General features: G+C 38.0%; 1 protein-coding gene across 1 annotated transcript in view; it reads right to left on the bottom strand.

The window, feature by feature from the left end:
- Positions 1 to 1,612: 1,612 nt before the first annotated feature.
- Positions 1,613 to 14,068, bottom strand: part of UFL1 (UFM1 specific ligase 1) — a 35,095-nt gene continuing 22,639 nt past the window's right edge. Inside the window, exons 13-19 of the mRNA XM_081944942.1 lie at positions 13,231 to 13,351; positions 10,302 to 10,465; positions 9,555 to 9,685; positions 8,145 to 8,225; positions 6,645 to 6,730; positions 4,816 to 4,996; positions 1,613 to 2,100 (exon numbers count right to left, since the gene is read on the bottom strand). Coding sequence (XP_081801068.1) covers positions 1,882 to 2,100; positions 4,816 to 4,996; positions 6,645 to 6,730; positions 8,145 to 8,225; positions 9,555 to 9,685; positions 10,302 to 10,465; positions 13,231 to 13,351 — 983 coding nt within the window. The 3' untranslated portion in view covers positions 1,613 to 1,881. The remainder of the gene's footprint in view (positions 2,101 to 4,815; positions 4,997 to 6,644; positions 6,731 to 8,144; positions 8,226 to 9,554; positions 9,686 to 10,301; positions 10,466 to 13,230; positions 13,352 to 14,068) is intronic.

Raw genomic sequence — 14,068 nt, 5'->3', positions numbered from 1 at the left:
ATCTCATTTTGAGACAAGTAATTCTGTTATGCTTTTATGACTAAACAATCTTCTAAGAGGAATCCAGTTTAATAGAAGACAACTCTGCTTCCCCTTGAATCTAACTGTCACAGTCCTATTTCATGCCTTGATCTGAAGTTAGCAGAAGCAAATTATGTTACAAATGCAGAAAAGATATGGAAAAACAATATCAATTCTGGCATTATAAAACCTGCTAATATGGTAGCATCCAAACAGCACTATCATATTACTGCATGTAAACTGCAAAAAATAAATCAATCAGGAATTACATGAGTGTTAATAAACCAAATGGTTAATATAATGATAAGAGTCTGATGAAATTATACTGCTAACACAAATGGATAAAATGAAAGAACATAGCAGCACTTTGTATAAAAATAAGGATAAAATCTTCCAAAAATAGCACTAGGACAAAATAACTCACTCAACAACAGAGAAATACAGAAACTGATGAAAGTGCAAGTGATGAACTGTAACTTGTTTTTCCTTCTGAAAGAAGATAAAATACTATTATTATGGATACTACTAAAGATGCATCTTGCAATAAGCAGCCATAGATCCTATTTAAATTCGTTTACTATAAAAGTACTGCACGCTAGCAGAAACATAAGCTAGAATACTCTTGGCTTCCAAGGAATCTTAAAAAAATTGGGTGAGCAAATTTTCTCCCCCCAAAAAGCTCAAAATGATATTATATCTTTATATTTAATATAAATTTAATTTTATTTAATTTATAGCATGTAACCTTTTTGAGTAACTTTAAAAATACCAGACAATTTTGGCCACTTCCATTTTTTTTTCATAATATTGCTGCTTTGATTTTGCCACTGTAAGAGCTTATGTATAGCGCTATGTATTCTTCACCAAAAATCATGTGTGTTGAAGAAAGGTTAGTGATGGCTGTTGGAAGGCCGGTTTATTTTAAATCACAACCCCGTCATTTTATTTTTCTGATCCTTTCCAGTATCTCTAAAGCAAGATCAGAGCATGAATAAACTAGTACTATTTTCAGGAAAAGCAGACGCTGAAAGTTAATGTTGGAATTTAATGAGAAAAATCTATCTATGTGGTTGCTAAGGGCTAACACTGACTTGATGGCACACAATCAATTAATTTTAGGTGAGGGGAAATCTAAAGATTGCTATTTTCCTTCTCCTTCAGTGGACAGTTGTGGAGATTAACACACTAGATCCAAAACACAGTCTTGTATCTTACTAAATGTTTCAGAATGATTCCATGTTCAGGCAAGTCATGCTTTTGCAAAAATATTAGATTTCCTAAGTGAAAAAAAACCTCTCTCGTACTGAATGTATGAAATTGTAGGTTGTCAAATTACAAAGAACTTCCTAGACAGTGTTGTATAAAATCTAAAAGTTGGCATGTCCCTATATAAAGCACTTTAATAATACTATTATTGATATAACTACCATATTTTATATTTAGTGCATTGCTGCAGGCAGCCAGTCTCCAAAACCGAGTATTAATTCTGTTTATAAACCTGTAATAATCATCTGATTCAAGAATTATCAGCTGTATAAAAAATAGGGAAATGAACTGCCCACAGATCAAAATGTAAATGATTTTTGTCAAAAAAAAAAACTACCACCCTTATTTAACTGCCCACCTCCCTCATAGAGGAGCTCTTGTTATTTTCCCTTTCTTCATAATTAATATTCAATGAGTATTTCTTGACTAGATGCACTTGCTGCTACAACATGATCAGCTTCTGGGTTTCATAATACAGTACAGTTTTCCAAGCAAAGCTTCTAAAAGCCAAGGCTGTTTCAAACTCATCAGCAATATTTTTTCTCTAAGAAAATATTCTGACTCTTTGAGAAGCCTGAAGGAAGTTTATTGGTTTTAACATTCCTCTGTTACAGAAGATTTTCTGGACCTGAGAATAAGATCTCTGACAGAGCCAGACAGCTCCTGAAGTTCTTTCCAGATCGCTTCTGTGTTTTCTTCTGTGTTCAAGGTGCTCTCGACTGAATCGTCATCACCTTGCCCAATCTTCTTGTTTTGACTGATCAGCTGCTTCACTACTAATCCCTGGTACTTGACAAGAAGAGAATGCTGATCCTAAAAAGAAATAAATTAAAATTCAAAGTGGCTTCTATGAAGGCTAATTAGATGTTACAAATGAAATAGACTATAGACTAAAAATAAACTTAAAAAATCCAGAGAAATAGGATGGATCAAAGCAAGCGATAGACTGCAAGTTCCAATCTTGCCTTAAAGCAGTGCTTCTCAAATAGTGGGGCGGGCCCCCCAGGGGGGGTGCAAGGCTCCGTAAAGGGGGGCTCAGCTCAAATTATTTTATATATTTTTGTTTTGCAGGTTAAAGTTTTTTTTAATATTGTGTTCCTTTAAATCCTGTGCTCCTTTAAATCTTTTCTGCTACAGTTAATAAAGCTATTCTTTGTTGTAAATTGATCCACATTTCTTTCTTTTTTTATTCTCTTATACGTTAATAAGATACAGTGTTATGCAGAGGTGTACTTATAACAATTTTATAGACAAATGATACTATTTACAGTCGTGCGGGGGGGGGGGGGGCGAAATGTTTTCTTCTTCCTAGGGGGGGCATGACAGAAAATAATTGAGAAGCACTGCCTTAAAGTATGGAAGCCAGCTTTGGGCTGCTCACTTTCTCTCAGACAACCCACCTCAAGGGCTGTTTTTGTGGGGGAAAATGGGAGGCGGGAGAATTATGTATGCTTCCTTGAGATGCACAAAATGAAAGTGGAATAAAAATCTAATGCTTTCTGAGCATGATGATAACATTAGGATCAAGGCAAAAGAGAAGTGTACAGTTCTGCACACCATGTCATATTTTAGTCCTTTTTATGAAAAATGTGTCGGATCCAGAAATGTAACGTAACAGCTGCATCAAAGGCCTAATTTGTTAACCCAAACTTATTTGGGTTTCATTTCCTTGCAGACTTAAATATTTTGCTAAAATATGGTAATGCAACCCATTACAAAACAATTCTATACATGGACCATAAAATCAAGGCCCATCAAATTCAATGGATCTTTTCTAATAAATGAGCATAGCAATACCTATGAGCGGTGCAATTTAAGGGCTAGATAGTATTGTATCAATTACCATATCCCAAGCTCCATCAGTTTCTACTGGTCAGATAAGAAATTCTGCGTGTTTGGGAAAACGTTTTTTTTTTTAAATTATGCCAGGCCAGCATATTTTATGGTACAAAATCAGACTCTTTGAAAGGTCCATGATCCAGTGGATCTCCAAAAACTAACTATTTCTCAATCACTGGAACTCTGTCATAGCAAAGTCTCCTTCCTTAGACCTCTCTACTTCATTTTAATTCTATCAGGCCTTCAAAAAGAGTGGTTAATCAATGCACTGTAAGTCATTAAAAATGGTTTCATGAATGTCACATGTTCCTTTCTTTTGCCACCTCACCCCTATTACAGATGCAGAATGGACACTTGTGAGAAAGCCCAAGATCCAAAGTTTGCAAGTCAGACTATAATAGTAATATTAATTCTCGTGAGGCCAGGTTCAATATGGAGATTCAATTGCAAACTGCGGATGACCTTAAGAGGAGACAAAAATGTAGAACTGCTGGAGTGCAGGAACGATGCATCAAAGCTGACAGAATGAAAAGGCACTGGCTCAACTGTACATTGTACACCTATGTCTGAAAAGACATGAAGCTAATCAGCTGCAAAATAAGTTCAAAAAAGAAAAAGGCCTTCAATCCTAGGACCTAAGCTTCAATGCTGCTTGTGAAAAGAGACTGGCCAGGAAGGAAACAAGAAGTGTTGGAATCCGGATATGGCTTCTTCCAATGCCCTAGACCCGTGATGTGAACCTATGGCACGCGTGCCACATGTGTCACGCAGAGCCATATTTGCTGGCACGTGTGCCACAGGTGTCACACAGAGCCATTTTTGCTGGCATGTCAACAGTCAGCTTTGGTGCGCATGCGCACGCCAGCCAGCTTATTTTCAGCCTTCCCCAGGCTTCGGGAAAGCCTCCAGAGGCTGGGGAGTGTAAAAAAAAGGCCCAACGGGCCAAACATGAGCTTGTTCCCTAACTTCTGGTAACTTCCCTGACTTCGCCCTCCTCAGGCTTCAGGAAAGTCTCTGGAGCCTGGAGAGGGGTCATGTGTGCATGCGCAGGTGGGTCACGCGCACATGTGCAGGTGGGCAGGGAGGATTGAATTGGTGTGGACACACATGGGCCTGCACACACGATTTTGGCATGCACAAGAAAAAGGTTCGCCATTAGTGCCCTAGACCACGGGTGTCAAACTTACGGCCTGTGGGCTGGATGCATCACATGCTGGCCACGCCCACCTCGTTTAGCAAAGGGAAAAAAGGTTGTGATACGTCACGTGACGACAACATGACAACCTGAGTTTGACACCCCTGCCCTAGACTCTGGGCAACAGAGTGGTAGGGGCAGGTTGTGAGCATGGTGTGTTTGAGGAGCTGTGCTTTAATAAATAAACTCTCAATTACCGGAAGAACCAATTAACATTCATTGGGAACATTAATGACTAAGCTGTGGTTGCATAAAACTCATGAGCCTGCTGAATGAGATATGGTTTCCAACAAATTAACCCCCATACACCAGGACTAGGCGTAATTCTTTTCTTAACCCCCTCTGCTCTTTGGTTAGGCAAAGCCAGATGTGCCCTAGAGTCAAAAACACAATCAGGAGATTTGGTGCGGAGTCCTTCTTGTCAGCGAATGAAGTATAAATATCTATGAGTGGGACATAGGAATATAAAATAATCTAGTTTTCAGTGAAAATACCTCTGGGATCTTTGTACTTAAGAAGGTAATTATCTGCGGCACACATCTTCCTGGTGCATGAAGCATCGAATGGGTTGAGAATTGAAACAGCAAGACTGATGTCAGATGGAGAATAAGAGCTGGATCCTCTGTGACTTTCAGGTGTTCAATCAGAGCTTGCCTATGCTGAAACAGGATTTGTCTAAGAAATTAAACAAGAAGAACATTAAGAAAGTTTTTAATCAACTGAACTGTGTTGACATTTACCGTAATATTCAGCATATTTACAAAATAATGTATTAAAAAACATAAAACTATGGGCTTGGAGGAGCATTCTCTTGGGAGCCAATATGCATATTAAATACTGCTAAATATTGCTCTGTCTGTATTCACCTACCAATAAAATTGAAAATATTTAAATTATATCTAATTTTGGACTCCTATACTAGAACTTTTAAATACAATAGCATAGGGGTCTGCAACCTTAAACACTCAAAGAGCCATTTGGACACATTTCCCACAGAAAAAACAACAACAACACTGGGAGCCACAAAACCCTGGTGAACATGGCCAACTCGATGTCACTCACTCCCAGTCACATGACCCCCCATACCCACGCCTACCCCAGCCGGTTATTAGGGCATAGAACTGGTTGTTAAAAAACACTGGGAACCACAAGACCATGTTCTTTCTTTCTCTCCCTCCCTCTCTCTATCTCCCACCCCCCTTTGTGCTTGCTGAAGCACAGCAAAGGCGCCTGCAGGGCAGGCAGGCGCTCGCTTAAGGAGGGTTTTCCCACTCGTGCGCATCCTCCTGGCCCTGCCACAGCTAGCCAGCGGGTTGTGGGAGTAGATGAAGGAGGAGGGAAGGCTCCACTATGGCTCATTCCTCAGCGAGCCCAGATTTCCAAAAAGGAGGGAGAGGGAGAGAGAGGGGGGGAGGGAGAGAGGGGGGGAGGTAGGGAGAGAGAGGGAGGGAGGTAGGGAGAGAGAGAGGGAGGGAGAGGGTGGCTGGGTGCTGCTCTTTGGGCCCATAGCAGAGGGCCCAAAGAGCCACATGTAGTTCTGGAGCAGCGGGTTGCAGACACCCGCAATAGCAGATGATAAACATTGTTAAGATTTTAACAGGCTTTCATTAAATTAGTATAGAATAATTAAATTTCTGTATCCGTAAAATGTTTCCAGACCAATCTGGCCTCATGAGCAAAGCTGAAAATTATGACTAAATTAATTTCCATTTGTACAGACTCTTTCTTTCTTTCGTTCTTTCTTTCCTTTTTTTCTTTCTTTCTTTCCTGCCCTCTCAATCTCATAATTTTAATTTCATTTCACACACACCCCAATATATGTTCTTAGATAAAAAGCAAAAAACAAAACATTGCTCGTTGCTCTTCTAGCACTGGCAACATCAGTGAGCAAAATCCTTGCAATCTGGTCAGCTCATGTCCGAACCTCCGGATCTGCTTATGGGCTTTTTAAACAATTCCCTGGGAATTAGATAAATGCCTTTCAAAGTGGAAGTCTTTCCAACTGGCATACAAACCTGTTGAAATGTTACAGCCTTGACTGTATGGTTTTACAAACAACAATACAGAAGTAGGTTGCCATTGCCTTCTTCCAGTCTTGAATTTGAAGCTTTTTTCCCTTCTGTATCAGTTGACTTTCTTCAGACAGAACGTGACCAGCTAATTCCTGTGCTATCGATTAGTCTTAGTATTCCTACTCCCCTTTCTATCTTACTGGCAAGGGTGATTCTACATAGAACTTGAACCCTCGGGCTCATAGGAATTACTATTATATCTTCACCACAACAAGTTGGTAACCTTCCATCACCCCCAAATTAACAGTTACCTTTCTTTCTTCTTATCTCCCTTTTTCACCATGATATCACACGCCTCTGCAGCAGCATCAAGACAAGAAACAAATTCTTCCAAAGTCTTTAAAAAAAAAGTAACAAACTCATTATTACTAGTTCAGGTTCCAGCAATTTCTTTAACAAAAATATTATTTTCTAGGCAAATAAAAAGAGTAAATCAATGAATCGCCAGAAAGGGAAAAGGGAATGGAGAGAGAAAATACCCTTCATCTATCGAAGCAAGGATGTTCACATAGGGGTATGTACCAGTGGTGGATTCCTACCAGTTCGGACTAGAGACCCAAGCCTGCCACACCCACGAACCGGTTCTTCATCTTGTTTTTGGCTTCTGTGCATGCGCAGAACAATTTTTACTGAACTGCGGATGTGCGCATGGGGCGCAGCCATGAGCAAACTGGAAGTAGTGCCTGCCAGAACCCACCCCTAGTATGTACCACAAATAGGACTGTAATCTAGGTGAGATATAGGATAAACATTTGAGAGGTGATATAATGGTTTGATAAATAAAAAAACAAATATAGGATTTTGGATAGATGCAGTTAACTGAAAAGTGATTCCATTCCTAAATCTGATCATTGATTGTAAGGATATACCTTTTATAGATGCTCCGCCATTTTCTCTCTTTACCCATTACACTTTGTAAAAATAGTTCTATCACAATGAGTCACTTAAGAAACAAAATTAAACACAATTCTTATATCAAGGTATGGAATACAATGAGATGGGTCAAATGAAAACTATCCACAATTCATACAGATTTCATTCAAAAGCAAAACGGTACATTTTAAAACTAATCTGACATTTTCAACTGAGAAAAATGTAATTAACGTTTCCGATTCCTATTAGGAAGTTCTATAATTTTATAACTCTCTTCTTCCGAATAGACATGAAAATTAATGTTCTACCATTGGTGTCCCTATCTTCATCTCCATTTTGATTTCTCTGCAGATAAAATGACATTTTCCCCCAGTCGGGCTGTTACTAACCTAATAGTGGTTGGGGAAGAGTGATTCAGAGTTAATTTATTTATTTATTTATTTATTTATTTGATTCAATTTATCAGTCGCGCCCTCTCCGCGAAGGGACTCGGGGCGACGTACAATCAAATATAAAGGCATGTGGCATGGAGGAGGTAAATACATCAACAATTAGCAATACAAAAAGTAAAAGCCACAAAGTTAAAATAAATAACAATAAAATTAATACAATTAAAACAATTAAAATACCCAAACGATTTAAATATACAGTTTAAAATTGCCAGGGAGGTTAGAAGTTCTGATTAAGCCAGGCCGGCTAGTTGGAACAGGTGGGTCTTGAGTTTCGTGCGGAAGGAGCGGAGATCCGTCGTTATCCTGATATCTGGGGGGATATCTTAATATCTACATATTTCAAAATGTTATTAAGCTAATAAATAATTAACGATATCCTTCAACAAATTAATTACAAAATAAACTTGCGATTAACTTGGAACTTACCTTGCCATTCAGAGAAACATGGAGCTTTGTTAAAGGACCTCTCATCTCTTCAGACAATGTACTTAAAATTTTCTTCCTCATCTATTTGAGTTTTAAGAAGAATATAACATGTTAAAGATAATGTGAGGTTTCAAGGTATAACATATTTATTTCCGAAAATGCTTAAATATTTCACAAATGTCCATCTATATATATAAAAATGGCTGTCTGTATGTGTGTATGTTGCAGCATAAATCTAGAATGCTTCGAGCAATTTCAACCAAACCTGGCTTCTACTGTACAGCGAGTGGAGTTGCCATGGTAACGGTTTCACAGTAATTCACAAGGGGGCTCCCTCTGGTAAGGGGGAAAATCCAACATTAGAAATTACATTTGGTCTGGACATTTTCTCCTATAAATACATACCCGGGCATCGCTGGGTTATCAACTAGTATATTCTAAAAACTGTAGTGTGTGTGTATGTGTGTGTGTGCGTGCACACACACGTGTAATTTATTTTCCCTAATCTAGCTCTACCTTATTTTTATAAATAAGGAAAGAATTGGATGATAATGTCCTAAACAATTTTTTAATTTACCTGCTAGTCTGGGAAACAGACAGGAAATATTGAAAAGTTTATTCTTAGCTACTTATTTGAGAGGAAGGAAGATACCTAACTCACAGCTACTTAATTCTAAATGATATAATACTTGGCTTAATTTTTTCTTGTTTAGATTATTTCTACATATTTAAGATACGTTTAAGTTTCAAACTGCAATTAGAACTGCCCACTTACAGTTAATTTTAAAATCTTGACAGGTACCACGTTTCAGGTACCACAAAATCTTGACAGGCCACGTTTGATTATGGCCTTCAGAATCTTCCGAAACTCACCAGAATTTAACACTTACAACATAGCTTAAATTGATTTTCCAAAAAGCTAAAATAAGAAAAACAGGAATGGAGGAACTTGAACCCTTTAAGAGAGAAGGTTAAAGCAAATCCATTTGAAATCATTTTACAATAATTAAAATGGAAATAATATTTCCAGCAGCTTGGTACACACTGGTAATGTAAGGACAGTGGCGGACAGGGGGCCCTGGCTTGCTATGGTCCATGGTGTCGTGAAGAATTGACCATGATTTAGTGACCGAACAACAACAAAAAAATTGGCAGGTTTCTAGAAAAATGAGTGATATTTCAGATATCCCGATCAGAGACCATTTAGTAATTTGTAGGAATGACCATCACCTTTAACAGTGCATGGAAACAATTTAGCAGCAGAACAATTAAAACGAAACCTGTGTAGTAGGATCAACAAGTGACACATTGAAAAGCATCTGTTGTGTTACATTGTGATTTCTTGCACAGCTTGGGAAACCCATCATTCTTTAAGAAACCAAGACACTACAGAAAATTGCATTGTTGTACCTCAATTGTAATGGTGGTGTAGTCATCAGCTGCCATCATTACATCAGCAGCAAGGAAGTTGAAAATAAGATTAGTGATATCTGTACAAACTGTTTTCAGCATGTGTTTTGCAATGTTATTTTGTGTCTCGTCTGTAAAATAAAATTTCTATTATTAAAATGCTAGTTTAAAATCAGCACATTACGTAAGAAATCTCCACAATCTAATTTCAGAATGATATGTATATATGGATTAAATGGCAAAATAGAAATCTCAAAATTAAAAAAAGATATCTTGCTATAGTTATCCCTTTATAACTAGTAAACTTTCTTTGGGTCACACTGTGAAACTCAGTTGCTTTTATTACTAAAATGAGACATCAAAGAGCATGAAAAGCTTGCTGGCAATGTCAAATATTTCAAACTAGGCATCCTGCTTTCAAGCAGAAAACAAACAAACAAACCCCATACTATGTAAATCACAAATTACAGAATCAATAAAGATCAACACAAAAATATTGTAGAGATGAAGCAGCAGAGAGACCACCAGAAAAAAACAATGAGCCAAAGCTGTAGCAGAAAATGGTCTAAGAAAATTGAAAGAGCAGGATCATCAACCAGCTGGAAATAAAAACAGTTAGCAAAAAATACAAAATGGTTCATATGAAACAAAGAGGTGAAATAAATCTGGAACAAAAAATGGAGGCACTTCAGCTACTGCACAGTAAATGCTTATTTATTATGTTGTTATGAAAAGTCTTTATCTCACCTGTGAAATGTTTTGTTCCTTTTTCAAATAACCGGATATTGTTATACAAATTGGAAACTTCTTCCTGTAAATCCTTAATGGTCCTTTTTCTGCTAGCTCCGGAATAAGAAGTTGAGGACAAAAATACAGAACGTAACACTTCCTGATAGTTCTTTGTTAAGGGCCTAAAGGAGAGGAGGAGGAAGCAGAATACAGGGTGACAATTCGCAGAAACCAACCATTGGTCCAAAAATGATAGACTGTTAAAACAAAACAGTCTTGTCTTGAATTAGAGAACTGCTGATGTCAGGCTGACCTTCAAATCTGTCAGTACAGAGGACTGAATGGCTTCCAATAAAGATAGGAAAGGGAAGGACCCATACGAGGTGGCAGAATGCCCAGGCATGAAAAACAATTAGCCCTGCAGTACTTTGTGTCTTATTGGCCTTGTTAAAATTAATTTTCCCAGTGGGCATAATAGGCAGACAGAATGAACTGGAGGGATAGGAGGAAGAGTTGCTACCAAGACAATGATCAGATTAAAATATAAAAAAAAAAAAAACTTGAATCTGGGGAAGAAATGTAACCTGGAAAGTTTTTTTTGACACATTCTCACAAAGCTAAAAGGAGGAGGAAATGCATTCAAGATTGTGTTACTATAATCATATAAAAAAAGTAATATAGGCCTATGTGATTTTGGTTTTCTAGGTTGGTCTATCCTGAAGGGTTGATAGTGGGTGGGAATTTTTTTTTGTGTGTGTGTGTGTGTGTGCGCATTTGTGTATTCAGGGGAGTGGAGGGAAAATACAGAATCTATGGCTCCATTTCCTCTGGTGTTAGACATTTTTATAGGCCGCTTGATCCATCCTGCGCAATTCCTGGAATCAAAGGTTAGCTGTTTCAGGGATACTTTTCTAATATCCATTTGGAGTTGCTGGATACTAATAGCAGCATTCACTTTTTTCTTGGGATATGGCGATTGATCAAACACAATTTAAAAATCAATAAAACAAGAATCAAGAAAGAAGTTTCATTTCTTTAGGGGCATTAATGCCTAACAAAGCAGGAGCATTTTCACTCATCAGATGGAGCTGCATGAAGGAATGAACACCTGGTTTGTGGAAGATTTCAGGTCACGAACCATGAGGGAATCTAAGAAAGCACAGACTCTCTCCATCCTTGCACTGTGAAATTGCAATCAAGTTACAAGTTACAAGCTCTACATAAAGCTAGATGATTACAAAACAATCAGAATACACTTGCAGAGCAAACCAGAGACTATTTTTTGTCCATGGTGACTATATTTATATTTCTATCCTTCTAACCAAGATAAGCATCTTCTTAGCTCTTATTATATTTACAAAGGTTTTGGGTCATTCCATGTCAAGTGGTCTGGGGTTCCCTGCTCAACCATCACGGATTTCAATGAAATGTGTTGAATAGACAAAACAATAGTAGAATGCGTGTGACATTGCCACACAAACTCCTCAACTTTGTCCCCATTTTTAGGGCTTTATGCGTCAGTGTTGAAAAACCAACCCTACTTTTTTAGGGGCATTGAAACATGCTCTTTCTAATGAGAATGATTTAAGAATGTTTCCAGAAGGTCTTTTTTTTTTTTTGTAAAATTGCCTGAATATACCCTATTTTTGGCATTATTACAAAAAGCGTCAACTTTACACTCAATTTGTGAACTATTGGAAAGCAGTAGGAGAATGAAATTTTATATTCAAAAATCTTGTATTGCTAAGTTATTATGCACAAAGGTTCACATTTCTCATACCTTTCCTTCCAGAGGTATAAAAAGCCAAACTTTAACCTTTTTTCAAGCCAGTTGTTTTCAGCCAACTTTGCTCCAGCTTATCTAGATGGAGATTGCACATGGCAATGTTTTTATTGTTTTGTTTAATAGAGAACAGCAAGTTGTACAAGATGACCAAGTTTTATTTCTCTCAACAAAATATTGCCAGAGATATGATGTCTCAAAGTTGCTGAAACCTCAGAGTCACATTGTAGAAGGCTGTGGTATGGGGTCAAACAAATGACTATATCTCTGCAAGGATTGCATTGGCAAACGTAACACTTTACCAATGTTCACTGGGGATGCATGTACATGTTCACACCAAATTTCATCAAAATCCGTGATGGTCAAACTGGATACTTTTCTGAAATCAGACCACTTGACATGGAATGACCCTTTCACAAATATCACAAAAGCTCCAAATCTGTGAGTTAGAGAAAAATTAGTAACATGCAACTTCTGTCAAAGTGAGAACAAAATGCTCTTTAGACATGTATGGGGAGTGATTCTAAGCATCTATTGTACGTCTATATGCATGTAGGAAAAATTATGAAAGTTGCATGCATTTATCAATGCACTGCATCTAACAGGATATCCTCAGCTAGTTACTGGATAGTCTTAAAACAGGGGTGTCAAATTCATGTCATCACACTGTCATCGCATGACGTATCCCGACTCCCCGCCCCTTTGCTAAACTGGGCATGGGCGTGGTCAGCATGTGACGTATCTGGCCTGCGGGCCGCAAGTTTGACACCTGGTCTAAGATAATATAAATTTCTTTCTCTCTGGAAAGAACAAACATTACAATGATCCATACCTGAGTAATATTACAAACTACGAAAAATGTTTCTGCCCTTCCATGTTCTATGTATTCCTTACCAAATGGAATGCTGGGTTTCTGCTTAGCCAGTTGTAGGCAATACAGGTGCAGACATCCATTTCTAACTGCAGCAATGACAAAAATCCCATTGAGATTTCACAGTACAAACTCTCTCCATTCTTGCACTGTGAAATGGCCACCAAGTATCTAAGGAATGGAATGTATGCCTCAATGAAGATTTTGTCACTAGCCCTCTGCTGCTTCTGTAGCTGTCTCTCTGTACAAGAGATGCAGTTTAATATTTTCCCAAGATAAATGATTGCAGCTACCTGATTAGATGACCCGCAAGTTCTGTGATGAGCTCTTCAGGACAGTCCCTTATGTGCTTTCTTAAAACATCCTCAATTTCTTCTTGTGACATAAAATGGATCTCAAGTTGCTTGCTCCTACCTGTCATAACATGACAAACATTTCTAATTGACTTAACAGATCCTTATAGATAGAAGAAGCTGTTAGATCTTTACAGTAAAAGCTAGTGCAAAATAAAGTCATCTTAATATCAATGCAGGAAAACATTAGGTGCTGAGCATTTCTTCAAAATTATTCTAAATGATGGATATGTTCGTGACACAAATCTAAGGTTTGTTTCTTATGAAGTTATGGTGATGAACTGAATTCAAAACACAGATAGGTGTATTATTTAAATAGTCTTGGCTGATCTTGAAAAGGTAAGCGTGGCCAAACCTAGTTAGTACTTAGTCTACAGATAATTTAGGAACTATAGTTGTAGGTTGGATTAGGAAACATCCTGGAAGAATTCATAGCAAACCAGTTCTGAACAGGTGCCACAAAAACTTACATGGATGTGAATGTGAAGCCACCAGGAGACAGGTGTGACTCAAAATCTTTAATTATTTCATCCAGGAAAACAGTCTATGAGAGTCTCTTAATAAAATGGATTCTCTTCCCCAAACTACTTCTTTAAATGACCCATCACTGCTACTTGGTGCAAATAATGTGCTCTGGTATTGGGGTTGGGCAAAGCGTTTGATTAAGAGCGGTGGTGGCACAGTGGCTATAATGCAGTACTGCAGGCTACTTCTGCTGACTGCCAGCTGCCAGCGGTTCGACAACTCGAATCTCACCAGGCTCAAGGTTGACTCAGCC

Source organism: Natrix helvetica, assembly GCF_964273705.1.
Source record: "Natrix helvetica genome assembly, chromosome: 2".
Classification (NCBI taxonomy): Eukaryota; Metazoa; Chordata; class Lepidosauria; order Squamata; family Natricidae; genus Natrix; species Natrix helvetica.
The sequence above is the reverse complement of the archived record's forward strand: the minus strand, read 5'-3'. Positions and strand labels throughout refer to the sequence as shown.